This window comes from Ammodytes marinus (genome assembly GCF_949987685.1).
Source record: "Ammodytes marinus genome assembly, chromosome: 17".
NCBI classification, from domain to species: Eukaryota; Metazoa; Chordata; class Actinopteri; order Uranoscopiformes; family Ammodytidae; genus Ammodytes; species Ammodytes marinus.
The window spans coordinates 14,883,889-14,907,281 of NC_137221.1; the positions used below are offsets into that span (position 1 = coordinate 14,883,889).

At 41.0% G+C, this 23,393-nt stretch overlaps 1 protein-coding gene across 2 annotated transcripts in view; it reads right to left on the bottom strand.

Moving 5' to 3' along the window:
• elmo1 (engulfment and cell motility 1 (ced-12 homolog, C. elegans)) overlaps positions 1-23,393 on the bottom strand; it is a 92,275-nt gene that overhangs the window by 19,518 nt on the left and 49,364 nt on the right. For both annotated transcript variants that reach the window (XM_080044859.1, XM_080044860.1), the window contains exons 15-16: positions 22,066-22,174; positions 7,573-7,709 (exon numbers count right to left, since the gene is read on the bottom strand). In XM_080044859.1, coding sequence (XP_079900985.1) covers positions 7,573-7,709; positions 22,066-22,174 — 246 coding nt within the window. The remainder of the gene's footprint in view (positions 1-7,572; positions 7,710-22,065; positions 22,175-23,393) is intronic.

Genomic DNA, 23,393 nt, shown 5'->3' on the forward strand with positions numbered 1-23,393 from the left:
ATGGCAGCGTGTGCAGTGCTTTCACCAACTGTCCCAAGTTGCTTCCTGGAACCCAAACATGGCATACGCCCAAAAACTTTGGCACCTGCACTTACATTATTATTGTCACATCACTTCTGACCGGCAGCAACCAGCACCCATTTCATTAATCATGTTAACCTTCTGGCGAAGTGGAGGAACTGTCCTGTTGCTAAAGAGCACAGCCAGAAAGCATTGATTAACATAAAGTGTCCTTAGATGATTTGCGGTGAGCAACCTTAGTTAAAGTGGACTAAGCAGTTAAATGCAGAATAAAACATATATTCTATAAAAGAAGATATAGACTTTATAATAGCTAACCACAAACTGATGTATGATTGTTGATGAAAAGGTGGGTCCGTGGCAGCTTTAGGAATTTGAGATTTGCCATGTGAACAATCCCACATGGGACAGGACAGTCTTTAACAAAGCAGATTATCTACTATCCTCTGCATCACCCTTGGCCAGAACAGAAATGTCAGAGACCAATAAAAGAAGGCTTTGCTGTGCACCTGTGTTTGGTTTATTTAGCTAAAGTTCTCTTCCACAGTGGCATGCTCAGTTAGACTTGAACCTGGCTTGCCATTTAAGGAACAGCCTCATAAACAGGGCAGCAACCAATGTTTACTTTTACTTTCAAATAGATGCATAGCTCGCCAAATACGCACTTTCGATAAGAAGGTTGATACCATTCTCATCTGTCTTTTCAAGATGATGCTGGAGACAGTCAGCTTAGAAGACTAGAAACAGCAACCTGCCCCCACTAAGAAATGGTCCAGAAACCCAAACGGGTCCTTTAAACATTTTTGTACGAATGAAGGAAATTGGATAAAACATATTGAAGTGAGATGAGCTGGAAGTTCTGTTAGGGACCTTCATATAATCTGTTTCTCCCCGTTTCCAGTCTCAATGCTAAACTAAGCTAATCATTTCCAGTATCATATTGAACTTCTCATCCAGCTGGGTGCAAATAAGCGCATTCTCTAAAATGTCAAACTATTCTATTAATCCGTCATTGATTTTTGTTTGAGATGAATTAACTGTTTGTTTATGAAATATCACAAATATAGTGAAAAACAGGCACTGCAATTTCCAAAGGCAACATTTGCATTTTTACAATGATGTAAAAGCAGCAACTCTGTTCAAATGAGAAGCAAATGGTTGGCAATTTTGTCTCGATTAAAAACTTACAAATCATCACAAAATTGCAGTGGAACATTAATCTCTCAGTCCCCTGATGTACTCAACCATGCTGTCCAATTTAATATAGTCGGCCACCTGGTAGCCAACACATCCATAGCCAGGTTTTAAAAGGGACAGTAAGTGGATACAATTGTATTGTGAATTGTCCAAAACTAATGAAATCAGGTTCTGGCAGTATTCCACTGACTCTTGCTCTATACGGACTGAGAACGACCTCGCTCTAATCCTGTGTCACACCCCTCAGGCTAAAACACTGTTGAAGCTCATCCAAGAGCTGAGAGAGGGACAGTGTGGATTGGAGGAGATCAGTAGTATAGCAGCATTGAATTTCTCTGGTGACAAACGGTGGGTGTTGGTGGTGTGGAGTAATCCCATTCACAACAACAAAGCCCCCACCTCCCCCCCCACCCCCTCACACACACACACACAGACTGTACACTGGAATACAAATGATGCCTGGAGTGTGATGGGGGGTAGGTGAACAGAGGATGTGTCTACGCATGCATGTGGACGTGGGTGTTCCGTTCGCGAGACAGGGTGAAATTGTAATCTAGCGGATTATCTTTGTGTGTGCATTTGAGTGTGTGTGTTGATGAAATGGCTGCGATCTGGGCCCTTGTCTAACCTGCTTACGCCTCAGCGAGTCCACACAGCCCCATCTGTCCCTCCTATTTCGCCTCTGCTCTGCCCCTGTCCCATCTTCTCAATCTCTCCCGTGCCTTTTCTTCTTCCCTTCTCCCTCCTCCTCCTCCACAGCCAGGCAACAACACAAACAGTCCCTCTTCCTCCTTTACTACCACCTCCCCTCGCTCCATCCGACCGTGCTAATTGAGAACCACTCTCTCTCTCTCTCTCTCGTTTGCATTCTCAGTACTTACATGTCACCTCCATGTTTCCAAGTGTGGTGTGATGCTCTCCACAGTGACTGATGAATCCTCCTGCTTTAGCCAGAGAGGGAGTTTCTACCGCCCGACAGGAGACGGGGATGGAAGGAAGGATGGATGGATGAGGAAGTAGTTGGCTCCTTGGAATAACGGTCTAGCCGATTGTGGACATTTAGCTTTAGCCACAATAAGGGAAGACTTGTCTGTCAACACAGCTTGTGCACCTCCTCCCTTTTGCCTTCTCCCCTTCTTGGCTATTTGTTCCCTTCAGGTATCTTTAAGCATATCCCCTTCAATTTAAACAACAACAAGCTCTCCCTGCTTCTCTTTTAACTCTGTCCCTTCTACTATGATATTTCTGTATGCCTCTATCTGCCTTCCTCCCTCCCTCCCTCCCTCTGTGACTCTAAGAGCATCAGCCAGGCTGCTCTGCTTCGCTTATGTTGATCTCCGGGCTTATGCCCTGATTGGACACACGCCACGATCAGAGACGCCAATGGTGGTGCTGCAAGTGGATCACATGATAAGTGTGTGTATATGTGTGTGTGCGTGTGCGTGTGTGTGTGTGTGTGCGGGGAGAGAGAGAGGTTTAGACGGAGGGGGAGGGAGGAAGGGATGGAGGGAGGGAGGGAGGGAGGGATGAGAGTAGAGGAGGGGAAGGAGGAGGAGGGGTATCGTGAGTGGCTGCAAGCCGCTGCATCAGTGAGGGATATTCTTTCACCCCCCCCACCCCCACCCCCTAAAGCGCCCGAGCAAAGAGAGATGGAGACTGTTCCTCCTCCAATGGGGAGGTGGAGAAGCCCTCTGAACAGACGTTTGGAAGGAGAGAGTAGAGACAGTCGTACAGCCAGAGTCTCTGAACAGAAAGACATGCAGCGGAGAAGTGGCTCCATCTTACAGACACACAGCCAGAGTAGTGCAGCGCTAATTGGACAGTGGTTGCTATGGAAACAGGGGGAAACGGATGCCTGACGGTAGTAGCTTTGCTCTGAGAGCATCAGACTTGCCTCCATTAAATACACACACATAATACATGCACACACTCCTCTTGTTCCCAATAAGCACATCTTTCCCTAAACACTGTATCCACAAAGCAAAAGAGGCTGAATGAATAGCAGATCCAACGTGTATTCTTTGTATGTGCAGGCTCAAGTACCACAGTATTTTTAAACTTTCTTTAAGCCTGTGTCTTAAATGAGCATGAATCATGTAAGAATCAGTGTGTGTCTGTGCGTGCGTGCGTGCGTGCGTGCGTGCGTGCGTGCGTGCGTGCGTGCGTGTGTGTGTGTGTGTGTGTGAAGGGCAGATGCTCAGTCAGCCATGAAGAGCCAGAGGCAGAGAGAGCCTTCAGATGCGCACATGCTCGCAGGCCTCCGCAGCGCGCACAGCCAAACCTTGATAAAAACTGAACGAGGTGTTTAAGTATTCCACACCTCAGAAAGCCCAACGCAGAGCTCAGTATTGGGCAGTGAGCTACAGAGAAATCTAGGCGTACACTAGCCGTGTTGTCAAGTGGACGTCCTCAGAATTACGCTCAGAGCTTATTATCCCTCCACACAGTCTAGAGAGGACATGTCATATACATGAGGAATTCCAGCACGCATACCATTGCAGGTTACAAGGGTTTTTACTGGGAGTTTTTTCTCAGCCGAGCTAAGGGTGTAAGGGCAGGGTGTCATATTGTATCATATATCATATTGTATGAAATGTAAAGCCCACTGAGACAAATGTATTTGTGATTTTGGGCTATACAAATAAAACTGATTTGATTTGATTTGATTTACAGTTACAGACTTTGTTTACAACACAAAATTATTATTAATACAGAAGGGTATGTTTTGAACCTTGTGCTTACCAAAAATCAAAACACATTTGTGAGAATCATTGTAACTCACTTTTCACTGATGAGTGATGGTTACTTAATGGCTACCATAAATAAGACATTGCATAAATATATATATAATTATGTAACTGATTGCCTAAAATGAGGCAGCTTAATTAGAATTTCAAGGAGTCCAGTTCAAAGGCAAACTAAGCGATATCCAGCGAACGCTTGGTGAACGTTTGTTTATGTTCTTTACTAACCGTGTCAATAGTTGAAGTTTAGAGCAAGTGGCCGGGCCGAGAGTTCCCCGAAACGTCAATCCACAATGGAAATGGGTAGATATTAGCCGATTTTGAGAAAAAGTGTTTTGGATTACAATAGCTTAGTATGCCTTTAAATTACCAATTGGTAGATGTTAATAGACCAATAACTGTTCTTTAAATCAGAGGAAGTGGGATGTAGAGCATAACAATTATTCAAGACATTTATTATGTATTACTGATGAAAATCAAAGACAAAAAATGTACACTCCTACACTATATTAATTGTTCAGTTAATGCTTGCAATATGCTAAAAATGTATTGTTTATTGTGACTTACATTTTTCTTTATCCCCTAATTGTATTACTCACCTCACTGACCCTGGGATGCACTTAATTCTCAGTTTTATAGAATGTTCAGACAATGACTGTTTCTTGTTTACAGAAATTGGGGCGAAAATGACAACTTTCAGACATCTTCAGAGGGGCTGACGTCTCAAGAGTGTTTCGATGTTCACAGTGGGAACTAAGTGAGATTCAGCGTTAAAGGCTGTAAGCGCAGAGCTCCACACACAAAATGTAGCTGATAAGGAGCCCTTGAGACAAAAAGTCATACTATCGACAAAGCTGCTGCAAACTCCCACGGTACCGGGGGGGATGAAAGATGAGGTCGGGGAGGAAAGAGAGGGAGGAGGAGGGGAAGCATCATTTATCCCAACTCAATCGAAACTGACTCTGCCTTCAAGGGAGGGGGTGTGAAGGATGGGATTGGATAATAGGATCCCATCATATAAGCGAGGTGTGTGTGTGTGTGTGTGTGTGTGTGTGTGTGTGTGTGTGTGTGTGTGTGTGTGTGTGTTAAGGTACACATGAGATGTGGAAGTCATTCCGACCCTATTAGAGATGGTTGAATCACTCCTGGTAAATCACAAAATAAACTCAAAAGTGTCAGTTCATTGCTAAAACATTTAGATCATCAGCCAAACCGACTGACATGACAAATGATCACACTGATGGAATCCTTGTTTCAACTCTAATTCATAAAACCAAAAAATAAAATTGTGCTTGGAAGTTATCCCACTACCAATGGTTTTCAATAGTCGGTGGCAAATGTAAAATCACAGATGGTGATGGATAGACTATAGGTGGGTTTAACATTCATTCAACAGAGTTGTTTCTGTTTCTCATCTTTCCTACAATATGTGATGATCCTTCATGTATAAGTTCCTGCAGTAGATTTAAATGCTGTACCATGTCTCAACAAAGTTGACAAATACATTTTTCAGGTCATGTCTCGTTTATTTCCTTTGTTGAAGATGAGAGGACTAGACTTTATTCACAACCTTGCATTAAAACTAACTAACAGTCTGCGATGACTGTCTAGCTTATGAAACCCACACTGCTACCTTGCCTTCCATCATTGCACTGGCAGCGAAATAACGGGAGAGATGCAACTCCGGCATCACTTCAATGAAGCACATGAACCATCATTCCAGTCGCAAACATAATAAGACGTGCAAACTCTAACTAACAGACACTGGAGGCTGAATTAGCAATAACAGTGTCACTTTCATGTAGCACAACGTGTCCCATTTACAGTGACATATTGGTCAAGAGCAGATACCTGCGGCCTCTTGGTTCAATTCATATGTGAACAGTTTCAATGTGCACACCACACCACAATGACTTGCACTTGGGTTAGCTTGTAGCTTGCGTCGGTATGTTTGGTGTTTGACTCATTAGGATGATCATTATTTGTCTCACAAATCACGGAAAAGGAAAACAGCATCTGTGGATTATTACATCGGATGCCCAGTTTAATACACAAAATACAATATCCGTCATAAACACCTCATTACTATCACCGTCTGACACACACACACACACACACACACACACACACACACACACACACACACACACACACACACACACACACACACACACACACACACACACACACACACACACACACACACACACACACACACACACACACACACACACACACACACACACACACACACACACACACACACACACACACACACACACACACACACACACACACACACACACACACACACACACACACACACACACACACACACACACACACTTCCTGTGTGGGGTGACTCAACATTAGCCAGCTTAAAGAAAGTTTTTCATCTTTATCCAGACTCCTGAGCTCTAAATGGAGATGTAGCAGCTTAATCAGCAGCTCAGCTTATGGAGGCAGCTAATGTGTCATATTAGAGGGATACATTTTTTTTTTAAACAATGTAAGAAAATATAAAAGCCAGACTCCCCCGACATGTGTTATTAGTTCCCTCTCGCAACCTGCACCCTTATAAAAGGAAAAGCATGTGTATCTGTGCGTGCAAAGGGGGGAAAAACATTTCCATGTCAATGTACCTTAATCAGGCTTACTACTTGTGTGGGAATCTTGGCAGTGCAATTTGCACAACTAACATCAGTTGAGATATGCTTAACATAGCTGTAATAAGGAGTAGGTTGTAGAACTGTGCTTCTTGCCAACAGAAAGTCAATGAAGTATAGCACAAATTGTATGCTGCAATAATTCTGTTACAAAGTTCACCTTAAAATAACTCATTTGCCCATTTCAATACAAAACTCTGCCTTGTTGTCAGTGTCATCATCTTTTAGATGTGAACGTTTTTTTGAGGGGGATTCTGAGCTGGAGTTGCTAATTTTAGAAAACATACCATTGAAAAAAGATGTATATTGTATTTTTGTTGAAGCAGCTTAAATGTCTCTTTATCATATATTCTACTGTGTGATCACATCTGAATGATCAGGAAAGGCTTGAAAGTAAACACACTTTAAAGGTAATTCTTTAGGGGCCAATTACACTGCACCATTGCCGAATTTTTCAAAAACAGAATTTGCCATGTTCTGATAATTGTATATGGCTTTCTCCTTCAAACAATATCAATAAGAAAACAATATCCAAGTGTATAAATGGCCTTGCACCAGATATAATAATCTTTCAATGTATGAAATCATTGAATAAGGTAATCAATAAATCTGTCACACCTAAATGGCAATGTACTCATGTACAATACACACGCATGCAGTTTATACATCACGTGCATGTTATCTATATAACATTTTTTATCCGTAGTCCTAGTAACATAAAATAAATTTGCTAGTTATGAACGAGTTAATTTCTTTTTATTATTTTTTAATTAGTCAAAGTTACAAGATGTGTACCAAATCCCAAATCAACTTAAAAATCAACAAAAAAAACATACTGGCATCAAGTAAACTTAACTTTGTCATATTTCCAGTGTGAATGAACTACAAACTCAAATGCTAGTTTTAACTTATAAAGAAGGATAGAAAGGGACTATAAGGCTTACCTTGTTGAAGTCCTCACTTGTGGCTCTCATCTCTTTCCAGGTTTTGTTGAGCAGCTGGATGCAGATGCAGAAGAATTCTTCGAAGGAGCGATCGTGGGTGAAAAACATGGGGTGGAAGTCGTGGCAGTTTTCACTGGCTGTGGACACAAGAGAGAAAGGTTGTCACCATGCAGTACAGCTATAGTTTGAATGAAAGCTGGCACCAGTGAATTAAACCTGTTTGTGAGTGAGTGACAGCCGTCCCGTCCATATACTTTGCATTGAAGTCATTCAAAAGTGTATCACTTGTGGTACGAGCCATGAATGAGGCTCTGATGGTAGTAGTGAATAGCATGTAGTTCAACTGAAATTGTTAAGTCATTCATTTTTTCAGATGTGAAGTAAATATTGATCTTGACTTTAATCCATGACCTAAATGTTCTTATTGATGAACATCTATTATATTGTCATTATTCATTTGTCATTATAGATGTTGTATAAATGTATGAATAGTTCCTGTTAAGAGTCACAGTACTGTACAAGCTAACTTAGGTATTTTGCTTTCTTAATGTGTAATCCTTAATTCCTATCTGGACTCAATGTTGATCTTTACTGATGCAACTAGCAAGTTTTGTAAATCCAGTTTCCTTCATACTATGTGAAGCCATTTTTACAATATTCCGAGTCTAAATCTTGTTTATGATATTTTAATTCATTTCTGATTTGTAATCACTACCATTGAATTTGTTGTCCCAATACCGTTTGTCGCCATTTTAACAATTGCTTCCAGTATTGATCTCAATAGTCAGTGTGTTAGCGCTCCGGAGAGCTGCATCGACTTGCATAGTGAGTGCAGAAGATAAGCAGTTACTATGTTACCGTCTCATTTACATTGTACATCTGCTTGTTTTATCTCTACAAGCATCTTAAATGTTTAATTTAGAAGATGTGGTTTCACAGAGCCAGGTCAGCTGTTTCCCATTGCTTCCAGAAAAGCAAAGCTAACGTCTAGCTCCTGCATAATATTCAGTACAGATAATGAAAAAGCTTATTTCTTAAATTGTCTCAAACTATTCCTTTTACACATACTGTATCAGGGTTTGTATGTTACCGCTTCAAATCAGAGTTCAGTAAATCCAATCCTAGTAAGCTTGATCCTGACTTGCATCCACCATTAAATTGATCAAATAATAGTTTCTTCCCCCTCCTCCGTTGAGTCACTCATGCCATATGGTGGTCTTCAATTCAAAAGTGTGTAATTGGGCCTTAAGTAATGTGGCCCCTATCCTGGTCCTGAACACCTGACACAAGAACAGCGACAGATGTTACATCAACTATATGCTGCTGAAAGTTTCAAAAGTAACATGTGTTTGATGATCATACATGATCATTCTGACACGTGAGCTTCAAAGAGCAAATCCTCAAGCATATTCATGAGTCATATTCGAGCAATATGAGATGTGACAGACTGTTCATGAGAGATTATCTAACTAGCATGGGAGGGATGATTCTGCTTCACGGACAATGCAGGAAGTTGATGCATTTCTAGGTTATTGTGTGTAAATGGACTTCAAACACAAAATATCCCTTACAGACAAATTGTGACCGACAAAACTTGTCCAATTGGAAGTTGACATTTTTCCAAACCCAGAGATTTATTTATTCTATTAATAAGCAGTGTACAGAAATGTCTCAATCCCCACTATTTGTGAGAGAATGTGAAAGAAGAGTGGAAAGAGGTGAAGCAAGAGCTCTTGAATGCCCAAACCATATTAAGCAAGAGGCTTGATGTTCATTTGAACTAAATTTACTTGCTGAGATGAGTGGCGGCCTTGAGCCAAAGGTTGCTTCATTTAAAGAGTTGCAGAGCAGAGTAGCAGGGGCACTGGCCTGCCACAAGCAGCCACAACATTGGATGGAAGGGGTCAGGCAGCAATTGAAACTTCACAGAATAATGAGTGATGCCTGCAGGCCACAGGCACAGCGACCTGAGCCTTGATTTGGAGCGATGGATGGGAGATTAAGGGGAGACTGAGGCGGAGGAATCCAGAGGGGGATCTGCTAACGATGCCGGTAGTCAATCAGGAAACTAATGGAGGTGAGCCAAAACAGATGCTGACTGGCTGCTTAGTCAGCAGTGCATTGCCCTTAGGGACAGAAAATGAAAAAATAAATAAAATAACAAATACCCTTTTTGGTCAACTGGTAAAAGTTGTTGTGAACTTTGGACTGACCTCTGAGCTAAATGGGCTGTTTATTGATAGGACCAACAGAGCCCTGAGGTGGCAAGGTGAGAGAAATGTTGGGAGATACAGACAGTAAGCACTAAGCAGTCCCATGTGGCTCTGCAGAAATGTCTCCATCCTGAGGTTTTAGAGACATGCTGAGTTGCTGACAGTTTTATTACCTCGCAGGGCTCAGCAGGATCTTAAGCAACCCAGCGAAAAAAACATTATTGCATGTTGATGCTCGAAATAGTACACAAACCGTGTTCTGCATTGTACTACCCTTATTGCAAAATAACCCAAATGGTTACAAGGTGTAGATCACTGAATATTTCATCAAACAAACATAATTCTGAGCTGAGGAAATAATTTAAAAAGGGGAAATCTGGGAGCAGCTGCTCTGAATATGAGCAGAATCCCATGATGAAAACACCACAGTTCTTGTTCAACTGTGTTGTTGGTCTGTTCTGTACACAAGGCATCTATAGCAAGTCTGTCCATCCTGGGTGAGGCACTGTCTCCTCTGTTGCTCTGAGGTTTTTACCGTTACTTTTCCTTTGTTTTTTCTTATCCGAATCAAGTGTTAAAGGACAGAGGGTTTCGTATGCTGTGAAGATGTTAAAGCCTCCTGAGGCAAATTGATATTTGTTTTATCAGGCTGTGTAAATCAAAGAATTACGACTTGGCAGCATGGGTCGTAATACTTGTATATAAATGACTAAATATAGTTTTGAACATACGGTATAGTCCTTATTAGAGCAGCGTGTATACAGTTTTTATTCTGCTGAAGCAAACTAGATTTCAAATGAAATACATTTTATTTTTGACTTTGGAGATCTGTATTAATAAAAGAGGTTACAATTGCTACACTGGTTCACTTCATTATATTCAAAAAGCTCTAAATTTTAAGCTGAAAGTCAGCACTTAACCTCAAAGTTGATGTTCCAGTTCAAATTCAACACACTGAAATACAGAAGAAAACAATACAATACTAATAATTACAGACTGCAATATTATTCCATTGAACCTTTAATAATTGCCAGCTGAATGTATATTTGCAGACAAATAGTCCACACGGAGGACAGAAATTTAGCAGATTACCTTCGCTTTCAGCAAGGCAGTAACTTTCCAGCTAGCTAAAATGTCACGACTGAATCATTCTCACCACTGCACAATTGCACTTAAAATTATCCGCCTGAACGGAGAGAGCACTGTGTGAGTGCAAAGTCATGTTACTGTGATTAGGTAACTATTGCTTTCAGTGAGCCATCCACCAGCCACATTTTGATTTAAAATGTTCTTCTATAAAAAGTGATGCTTCAGCATTATTCTGACTGACAGTAAAATCACAATAATGAAATAGAAAAACAGCAGCTTTACAATAAAACATAACTGCACTACTCATCACACTGACTGATTGGTCTTAGCTGCATTGAAGAAGAAAATACATCGCTCTTCGCTACTCTTTCCCCAAATTCGTTAACACGACCTTAATCTGTGTGTGTGTGTGTATGTGTGTGTGTGTGGGTGTAAAGCGGACAACAGGAAACCATTAGGAAACTATTTTCAACGCCAAATACGTATTATTTATCAAGTTAATTAAGGGCTCATGACAAGTGAGGCTCTGAAAAAAAGTATTTTTGCAAGAGGACAAATTATTAAAACTTACTGTATCAAAAATAAGTCAACGGTTTTGGAAGAAGCTTTTCAAAATCAATTTTTTGTTAAATTTAGTGAATATCTCTTCATGATCTGCTACCTGTATGTACTGTGTGAACAAAACCCACAGATTGGTGGGTAACTGGACCCATCAAACACCTGAGGAGTCTGACCCTTTTCAATGAATGAGTATTACGGTCAGACACACCCCCAAACACGCAGGCGCACAGAACTCTCCTTGTTACTTGATGAAAAGCCATAAAACAACAGGGTTGACATGAACTCTCTCTCAATTTAAGACCCAATTTATGACTATTTGGCCAAGCACGTGGGTCCACAGCAGACAATTCAGATGGTTAAAAATGTTCTGTAATGACTTTCTTCTTTGTGCTGCTTTTCATCCATCTGCACTGCCAGATGGTCAGTGCCCATACCACCCATAAAGGAAGTAACAGGACTCTGTGATGACCTGTTTAGGTTATGGTCCAACATATGCCCACATTGACCAGCAAAAGTTGATGCTGCACGGTGCACCATGTTTTTTTTTTGTGGATTTCTTTCTTTTGCAACTGTCTTCATATTGTTTGTTTTGTCAGACCAACAGAAAAGTGCAGTATTGAACATAGAAAGATGGAATTCAGAATATTCATTCAAATGATTACTATTTTGACTCCTTTTTTTACACTTCACTGGTGTTCAAGGAAGACAGGGGACTTCAAGGTATCAACTTAAGCTAAACAAAACCAAAACACACAGACAAGCATGGTGCATTCATACAATGTCAGCCAATTGGGTATTCACAATGGTTCCCAGCACTATGAGCATTTTGGTCCAGATGCAATGAAACTTCTTTTAAATTAGTTAAATGGACTTTATTATTGATAACATTTAGTTGGATGCTTCTGGCAGCAGTAGTAGCTTGGCAACCATTTTGCAAAAGGTTTGTTGATACTCAGTCAAGTCTTTTCACAAAGTGGTAGAAAAAGATGCGGTTAGAAATGCACAATATTTATGATTCAGGATCACAGCTCAAGAGGATAATGGTTTTCCTGCTTAAGATTAAAGTCTGAACAATATGATGTGCACGGCGCGTCATAAGCTCTGTAAGCACAGTTTTAAGTCATTGGGTGCAGGCTAAAATAGACCTATGGTTCCAGTGATGTTCCACAACATCACACAATATCAGCATGAGGGCAAGACAACTCAGAGGGTTTATGTAGTTCTATTCTTCTATCATTTTTTTTCGTGTGGCTATAGTCTGAAGTCAGGGGTCACCGTCATCCCCATACAGCAACTGTTAGAGTCTGTTTAATGCATAAGGGAGTATGTGAATGCAAGCATGACTGAGTTGGGGACAGCTGTTTCCTGTCACACTCTCATCAAAGTCCATTAAACGTGAGGGCTCTGACGGCACTGTGACGTCTGCTATCTAATTACTCCACAGGCCACCACACAGATGAGTTCTGGAGAAGAGAGAGGTGACTAAGCGTGTGTGTTGAAAGTGTGTGTGGCTAAGTGTAAGGAAAGAAAGAGAGAGAGAGAGAGAGAGTGAGCTTGAACACTAAATGACACCCTTACACTTATCAAGGTCCGACCAGTGTGTATTTGTTTGTGTATATGTGTGCCTGTGAGTGTGCACAAACTCAGCGAAAAAACACAAGAGTCACCTTGCAGCTATGCCACATGATGAATACACAGCGAAAAGCGTCACCCTTACTCTAATTACAATACCAGCATGCCCTGATGTCCAACTGTGGCCAATGGAGTGTGTGCGTTTGTGTGTGTGCGTGTGTCCAGCATGCAGCATCAGCACCAACTTTCCGGTCTAGTCACCGTTTGCGTGTGTGCAGAATGCCAAGACAGCAGGTACACAGAGATGCAAACCACGACTGAGCGGATGACCTAGAATGCTGACTGTGTGCATCTCATGCTACAGAAAACACCACAGCATCAGTTTACAGTCACTGTAACATATATGAGGTGTATCACGGGTTAAAATAAGCTTAAGGAAAGGTTTGAATCTGTAATCTGTAGTTTCAGCTGCATTTTAACTTATATTTGTCTTGATGTGAATGTTATGTTGTGTTACAATGTACATGGATTTTTGAGTTTGGAATGAAACATCTGTTTTGTAATTTGTGGGCCACACCAGCAGGGCTGCTGAGTTGTAACAACTCTTCTAATGTCTATCTCTATCCTGAATCTAATGATCGTTAAATAAAAGTGCCAGGAGAATGAGGGCTGTGGTTCAAGTTGTGACAGATTTTAAAAAAGCATATAGTGAGAGCTGTTTAAAGCTGTCATTTCTTTTCACAAGCCTACTATTTGTCCACAGTATTGAAACTGTTTTCATTTGAAGATATGAATTCATATGAAGAATCTTGATCAGATGAGGATGAAAACCGGAAAAAGTCAAAGGCTTATTTCTTTTGTGCTTTCAAATTACGTAACTACATTTTAGCATTTTAGCATGCTGAGTCCCTAACAATGGCCAAGACACATTAGAGGACAGAGGGAGAGCGAGGGAAAGCAGAGCGGGAAAAAAAGACATGTAGCAAATCCATTAGCGCCCTGGACCAAGACACGTATCCAACACATTTAGAAGTCAATCTGTTTCCACAGATGTATATGTTTTAGAGTCAATAATGCTCGTGCAACCGCATTTAGCTGTGAACTTTTCTATAGAGACAGAGCTTCCCCGAGGTTGCATTTATCAAAAATACAAAACACAGGCTAAATCCTTCACATCTCAGCACTTAATATGTTTGGCCTACAGAACAAACCATAATAATGCACATCATGCCAGATTCCTTTGCAGGGAAATAGGAAATCAAGACGGTGTGAGTCATGCTCATAGACACAAACACCCAATCTGTCTCAGTTTGCCAGAATGCATTAACAAAATTGTTTCATCATAACAGAATATTATCCAACTTACATGTACATACTGTATATGCACAGGCACACAACTCCAGTGTATGTAAATGTATAAATTATAAGAGAGAGATGCCATGGGAAAACTTAGGCACTACAAAAGGATGATAATACAATAACTGGAAGCGTAAACAATAAAGCATGTACTGTCCTTCATTTAAGGGGGGGGGGGGGGGGGATTTGACCTTTGATAAGGTCTGTTACTAACGGTGTTTTGGGGTAAAAACAGCTACAGCTTGTTGAGAGCACGGTGTGGGGTTTAGTTTCTGGGAAAGAAAAGTTAAAAGTGGGGGAAAGCTGGAGAGAGCGTGATGGTAAATTACAGACAAGTAGAGATAACATGCAAGTAAAAAAGAGGGTGGCAGTGCTGTCATTGGATGGGTGGTGTTTCATCCCCCGCACCACTTCAGTCCACCAAGGATTGATGAGAGCTGACAAGGGACAGGGAGTGTCTGAAAAACTTCAAGAGTGCTAAGAAAACGTGAGATTCCAAAGCACCCACCTGTCAAGTTTGTTGCAGTTAGTGCACTCCAATTTAAAAACCTTTTGCTGGTATATGCCTGAGGCTACCAAGCGGAAAACCCTGCAGAACGCTCCCCACCCTTTATAACAAGGCTTCAACTGACATCCGTGTGAAGTGGCTGCTGCCTGCAAAATAGATCCTCATGTGACGGATTGAGGGATACTTGGGATTCTATGCTTGGCCTCCCCTCCTCCTATAGCTATAAGCCACATGGTTGGCCATTGAGATTTACGGGAGGGATTAGCAGCTAAAACCTCCAGGCTTAACAAGTAATTTCTAATGGGATCAATTTCCAAGCTAATATTCAGCTAACACTCATGTTAGCACACTAATGTTTGATCTCCAACATAAATTCTTATCCCACTGATACTTCATTAGCGCAAGCAACTGCTTAGAGAGGGAGTCATCTGATAAATGAGATAGGACACAAACATATCATGGAAGGTAGAATACAGGCATCATCATTAAGGATGCACTTCATGTTATGATAAGAAAATTAAGTATGGAAAATTACTTGATTGGGATTTATTAAGCAACCACTCAGAAAGAAATATTCTTGTTCAAATTTTGCCCTGAACTGCTAATGCCATCCTATTAATTACTGGATAATGTGTTGAATTGTCAACATGTCAGTGGTTCAGAAATTTAATTAATCCAATTAAAGTGATGCTCAAAGTCTGTTGAGTTTGAAACACTATTATATACAGTATATATATCCCTACAGGCTTGACAAGGCGGATGTGTTTAGATTTGAGTTATGAAGTAGAACTGCAGCTAACTATCCATGGCTTTGTGTTAGGTAAGTCAATTAAAATCCATGTCTCTATTAATCTAAAGTATCACAACAGCCAGACTGGCTGTCCCAGAAAACATTCTACTTAAGAGTACCTTATCTTAACAAATCTATACAAATTCAAATAAATGAAAACCATTATCTTTCAGGTGCATGTCTTTAGAGTTGTAATTGTTTAACACTAAAATAAAAAACATGTAGGGGGCGCCCTTAGCTCAGTTGGTAGGGCGTCCCCCCCATGGGCCTCGGCCAGCAGCGGACCCGGGTTCGATTCCAGCCCGTGGTCGTTCTCTGCATGTCACTCCCCTCTCTGCCCCATTTCAACTCTGTCTCTACACTGTCAATAAAGCATAAAAAATGCCAAAAAATATCTTAAAAAAAAAATAAAAAAAATAAAAACATGTTTGTATCTTTAAAAAAAGGAGAAACGATGAATAATGACACATTTTGTTTGCAGTAGATACTGTTATATGTTAATGGACAGACATCCCAAGAATCATGTTCACTTCTCAAACAGACTGATTATAGAAATGTTCAAGAGGATGACAGAATAATATGATGAAAGACTTCTTAAAAACTACAACTACAATATTATAGCACATTTTTGAAAACTGAGAATCGGAGATTGCTACTTACATACTAACCATGAAAATTCATCATGACCATGACTGTGGGCATGTACAGTTAGTGCTGGTATAGGTGTTAAAAGCTTATCTCAGTAACACACTATGGGCCAGTCCAAACGCATCACAACATTTCAATCTCACACCATGGCCTTTCTCGTGTGTGTGTGTGTGCGTGTGTGCGTGTGTGTGTGTGTGTGTGTGTGTGTGTGTGTGTGTGTGTGTGTGTGTGTGTGTGTGTGTGTGTGGTGTTGTTTTTATCAGAGCACAGCAGGCAACTGAGGAATGTTATTACAGTGGGATATGGCCAGTTAATGAGTTTGGATGACTGTGAATAACCTGCTGGGTTTGGACATAGTGTATGTTCACACAGACACACACATGAACGCAAACACAGTGCCTACATAGATCGCCTTGTATATTCAGTGTTACTGGTGAACCCAATGGGTTGTAGCCTTTACCATTGTAGATCTTATTTGGTTATAATAGCAGGACAAAACCATCAATTTGAGACGGGCAATCTGATGTGTAAAAATACTATATTCAGGACATACATAATGTCACTAACACCGATTCATTCTTGTTTCAGAAGGTAATTGCTAAGCATCCAAAGAGGAAGAACTCTAAACCTTAATCCTTTCCTTGAGAAAAAAGAAGGAAAAATCAATAATTATAACTAAATCCAATTATTCTTTATGATGTAAGAGCCACGATGTACAATGGAGCTGTCCATGGTGCTGAATAACTCAACCCTTTGTTCTGACTTTGGCTGATGGCTTTATGACTGAAGACACAGTTACAATTATAAGGACATCATGTGATTGTGAGTCTGGTCTGGAGCCTGCCCAGAGCTGCTTCTGTGTGTATAGTGTCTACATGCATGGGCCGGATCTCTCTTCGGGCTAAATGTGTGCTTGTGTCCATGCCCCGACCTGCCATAGCTCGCCACCCAGCTCTCCATCTCAGCAGCGTGATGCCACACTGTGAATCACCAAGCAGGGCCATTACTCACCATGCCTGGCCCCTTCTAAATAACTTTATAAATATTCCATGGGCCGGCTTAAACAGGAGAGCCTTGGCGCCTCACAGACGCAGATGCCATTAAGGCCCGTGTTCCAGCAGAAAAATGGTGGGACAATTAATCTTTTAGGATCTCAAGCAGGGCAACGATAAATGCAGAAGTGAGTGAGAGAGATAGAGAGAGACAGTAAGTGTATGGATAATGGATGAAGGAGAGAGAGAGAGGACTGAAAGAGTGTCACCTGGACGGCATTATGAATTATGTAGAATCTAGCAGCACTGACAGCTGATTCAATATCTGAACAACAACCGAAAGGGAAAATGTCAAAACATCTCAAAACAAAGACAGTGCTAAATGGAAAAGATTCTTGAGTGGCTTCTCTGTTATTTATATTCCATGTAGATAGATGCTACTTGCTTGTGTATTGGTGTAATCTTTCTTTTTGTCAAATTCCGAGATTAAAAACAGACAGGCATTTAAGCGTGAAAAAAGATCACAAGTCTGAGAGGGACAGATGTTCTTTAGACCCAAAGAGAGGAAATAAAGAGGGAGCCTGAGAGAGGGAATGAAGAGAGAAACATTCAGAAAGAGAGCAGAGCAGAAAGAAAACCTTAACAGCCACCAGCAAATCCTGCATCCCACTGTGTTTCATCCCCTTAGGAAACAAGAGAGGGTCTGGCCTCTGTCAGAGCCATGCTACCATCTCACACAGGCAGAGAGAGCAAATGAGCCAATCAGACGTCACCACCATCGCCATTAATCCACTGTCTCTTTCTTCTGCCTTTATCCACAGGGGAACAAGGAGAGGAAAAATGATTTATTTTTTCTGTACCAAGGGTTTGGACTACTTTCATAGGAACAGTTCCTGAAATACAACCATGACTTGGAGAATTACAGAGTGCTTGCCATCTGGTTTGCTTTACGGAAGTGTCCATCAGCAGTTTAGCTCTGCACTATGAAACATTTAAAGGGTACAGCTACCTCAATAGCTATACCACCTAGCTTTTGCACGCTTTGCATCTTCAGCTGCACTTAAGATAAGATTAGTTTAGCATGCTAGCATGCACACACTTGTCAATACGCATAAACACAAAGTCCTGGTGAGGGTGATGTGTGTTCCTGTAGTTTGGTAAGTATTTGGCATAAACCAAATAATTTGACGGATGGGCAATCTTCGAAACCACAGGTGTAAATTATGGATGAATTCCATGTAGCTGAGCATGCTAGCTCACCGTCATCATAACACCAATGGAAATGTGACAATGCCATCCCTTGAGCTGCCAGTCAGGCATAAAATCATATAAGGCCAAGGGCACTATATAGAACGAAGAGAAAAAGAAACGGTTCGTATGCCATTGTTTCACTTTGAGTGATTGGGGGATAATGCAACACAGTTTCTCATATTATTCAGACTCAAATAACACCCTATCAAAACTGGTAAAACGTTACAAAGGCACAGACACACCCTCCAACATCCTCATTAGTGTCAGGTAATTCATTGTTTCTCTGTTGAAAGGTCAACTGAGTGATGGTGGTTCGTGTAGAGCCCAGACTCATTTCTCTCCCTGCTTGCAAATGGGAAAATACACACTCATGCCCCTATATTACAGGTCACACACACATAAACAGTTTTTCTAATGACCGGCTGTTATTCACAAAGCATTTACAACACCTGCCAGGCCCATGTTACATACATCCTACTCATACATTCATTAGGGCAAGTTAATGTGTTTTTATTTTATTTGAATGCCTTTGTATAGAATTTTTTTTAACTGTGCGGCCATACATGACCTACTTTTGTATATCTTCTTAATCTTGTCCTGTAGGTGTGTACATGCTGTTAATTATAGCATCAGACAGTATCTTGTATAGATAGGTCATTCTCCGTTTGTTATAGATTCACCTTACCAATTTTTATCCCCCCCCCCCCCATTTTACACACACTCAAGCAGATAAACACACTATACCACATCTTTATACCACATCATAAATATTAACGGAGGGTTCAGTCTCCCGGGCTAAAAGCCTGAGTAAAGAGGACAATATACAGCCGCTGGGAATAACAAGGCCCAGAATGTCAAGTCAATGTCACTGCTAGGATCTGCAGGGAAATGTTAGTGTCATAACACAATCTCGTCTTATAATAATAATACCACCAATAATAATAATAATAATAATAATAATAATAATAATAATAATAATAATAATAATAATAGAAAATGCAATTTTCTCATGAAAAAAAGTTGAAAAACGTTAACTTAAACATGGAAAGCAGCATAATCACAGTATAGTGGGGCAAAAGGTTGGTTGCAAATTCATGTACATATCTTTTAAGTGAGTTATGTGAAATCCTGCTCTGGCCCCCCAGGCTCCATTTAAAGGCCCGGACACACCGGCCCGATAATCGCCGTCGTAGAGTCTGGAGGGGGCGGGGACACGAATCTGTTTGGTGTGCGCCGTGAAATCGGTCGTCATCGGGCAGTCTTTCAGTTCGAGCAATTTGATTGGTGGAGGGCTAGCGAATCAGTGAAGCCCGGAAGTGAGGCGGATAGCACAAACAGCTAACAACAGCTAGCTATTGTTTTAATGTGTTTGTTTGTTTCGTTCAGCGAGTACTCACATGCATCAACCCTTGTTGACTGCTCGACACCATGCTCGACACTCTCTGCTAAAAATGGTGCTCTTTAGTCTTTATGGTCCATAAATATAAATACGTATTTCTATCTATGGTTGCGTTCCGAATCGCATACTTTCTACTATATAGTATGTAGAAAAAAGATTTAGGATGTCCCGATTCTTGTGGCCAGATTTAGGATGGTTAGAAGTACCCGGATGTCCTACTTCATGCGGCCAAGATTGTTAGTGTTGAAAAGTGCATCCTATTTGGGCGATTCTGACCCACAATCCAGTGCGCACGTGAAGTGACGTAACATCGACGAAGCCTCCATATGAAAACAAACGGGGATGCGACGGATATAAAAGCAAGAGGCAAGATCAAGGCGCAATGTTATGATGAAATAAGAGAGAAAAGTATGTCCCAATAGTATGCCTACTGCATCCTAACTAGATTCTTTTTATCGTCGGATGTAGTATGTAGAATAGAAAAAAGAAAGAGTATGCGATTCGGAACGCAACCTATGTTTATGGTCTAGAGAGCTTTCCCATCATTTCCGGCTTCCGTATTTTTTTGTGCCGCAATACAGATTAGCGCCGCCTGCTGTTATGGAGACATTACGTCCTATTCATAATGGTTGCCTTGCATTTATAGCAGGGATTTGGCTCTCTTGCATAAGCCTTTCGACTACATGCTTAGAAAATCCTTAGAGATAAAGACGTTTCCCTATTTGTGTCTGGTTGCTTAAGCTGCATTTTGATATGGATGAGGCCAAAGTGATATTTTTAAGAGAGACCAAAGGGAAGCAATTTCAGTTCGCTAAGAGAGGAGATCAAAAGGCCATGTGCAGTGGAGAACACTCGGATACAAACTAATGAAACACTCAGAATAAAAATAAAGGCCGGAGACAAACCACACAGGAAAAAAAACATGATGGAAAAAGGAAGAGTCAGTGGATCATTGAAATAAGGAAAACTTAGGAAAGCTAGTTTGTCATGTCAGATAGCAGCATAGTAGGATATATGTCTGTATCGCTCACCTTTATTTGTGTAATAAAGTAGTGTTCACAGCATCTTTGTGGTTGTGATAATAAATGTAAATGCATCTGCCTTTACCCACTATGTTCTGACAATTTCACGAGGGCAGGGAGGAAGATGGAGACATTTTGCCTTCAAGCAGAGTCTGGCAGAGATAAGAGCATATTAAAAAAGGACAAGTAAATTACAAAAGGCTTAGAAAAGTAAAAAAAAATAATTAATCCTCCTTTTATCTTGAATTGAAACCTAGCCTGGCCCTTTTATCAGCAATGTTAAGGACATGGATGAGAGCATTTGAACTGATTTTCTTTAAAAGGCAAAGATACAGGACTGGACGCTCTTTTTTCGTGGAATAATGTCCGATGTCCCTGCTGGAATTTGAGAGTGAGGAACCCTGCAATGCAGCCAAGTCTAAATCCTCTAAGAAAAGAGAAAAACCATGAGCAGATGAAAAGGACACATCGGTTTTCAAACTGAGCTTAGAATGCTGTCTCCTTCCCTACAGGGAACAGCAGGGTTCAGTCTGGAGCAGAACTGAGACCGACACGCCCATTCCAACAAGCAAAGACAAATGAATGGTCATCAATTTATAGTGGACGTGGGCACTGGGCACAGCATCTTTCTCTGTGTCTGATAGGCGGTAGGTATATTAGGCCAAAGGGGCTAAATGGGGCTGAGGTGCGTCACTAAATAATGAACTCCTGGCATCACAATCATGCCTTTTGAGTTTCCATGCGGCTCAACTCGCTTATTTTGGTAACCATTTCCAACTTTTGACAATGGAAACACAAATAAATGCATGCTGATCCGCACCGAACCGCACTGCTCAGTGGAAACAAGGATTTACTGAGCACAATGGCTGTTTTATGTTTATCATTGAGGGATGTGTGATTATGTGTTCGGTGTCTGTATTTGTGTGCACATAAGTAAATGCATCAATGTGGGTAAAGCAGTCCCTGAAATATTTGTCCTACTGTACCTCATTCTGAAGAGACGCTGTGAGCAAAACAAGTTCAGTGAGATGTGTGTGTGTGTCTGTGTGAGTGTGTGCGCACGTGCGTGTGCGTCTGCTGGTGTTAACTTACGAAGCTCCCCCACTTTCAGAATCTCACAGAGCATCTTGGTTAGCTCTATGCTGCTGCGGCCGAACGGACACTCGTGCTTGTCTTCTCGACTGCTGTTCTCCAGGACGATCTAGAAACACAATCAAATAAGCCGGAAAAGAGATATCAGGACCATATCTCCTCATGGGTCAGGGTTTTTTTCACCGGACAATTTGGTCAGCTTATTCTTATACAAAGCCCTATAACTTCTGGATCTTAGGTAATGATACAGCATGTAGTTGAAATCCCTTATGTCAAGAATCGTTATGTGATATTACATTGACCCCATTCATTCTCAATCTTACTGCGTGCTAGATACAGGCCTTGCTCTCTGCCAGTATCTTTGAAACTAGGAGTTGTCAAAGACAGAAACGTTCAAATCCTACAAGTAGGAGCTTTAGAGACTTTTTTTTAAATAACAAATTTAGAGTAGAGGCCCAGGCAAAGGTATGTGCTCTCTAAGTCATTTGTGTTTATAAGTATATATAACATATATTTGCATTCAATTTAGAGTGCCGCACTTGTCAAACTGAAGGCCATTGTTTTCCACAAACATTTCCATAACGGTTTAAACTTTGAATCATTATTTGACCTCATCTCACCTCTAAACCACCTGTTCAAAGGCCAAAAAATATAAACAAAATCTCAACAGTAAAACTGTTTACTCTATGTGGATGTTGGCAAAAAGCCATAAATGAGGCCATCAAGGTCCCAATCATTTCAGCCGGTGACAGTTTCATTTGGAAAATTGGAGGCTGGGCTTTCTCCCTCTGGTCGACTGATAAGAGCTGAGTCGGCACAACTAAGACATCTCTTTTCTCAAAGATTGTGAGAGCTGCACACACACATTATATTACAGCGCACGCACGCACACGCGCACGCACACGCACACACACACACACACTTGCAGCAGGTGTATTGATAAAACCACTGCATGCATGCAGTTGATACACATATGCACAAAGATCTTAGTTACAATAGAGTGCTGGACAAGTGCCAAACCAACATGATTCAGCTATAGGAAAGTCGAACACACTAAACACCAAACCAGTGAATACCATTACTGAGTGACAAGACTATAAAAACATTTTCAATTCAATTAAAAAAAACAAGCATTACAGTTGTCTATGAGTCCATTACCAAGGAGTGTACAATCATGCTGACTGTCATGCTAATAAACAAAACTGCCTAGAGTCATTTTACTTTTGCTCAGGAACTGACACATACAAGTAATTAACTCATGTCTGTTATCTGGGCTGGATAACTCCAGTTTTTAGCTAAGAGACAGTGTGGGTACTAGCCAGAAACAA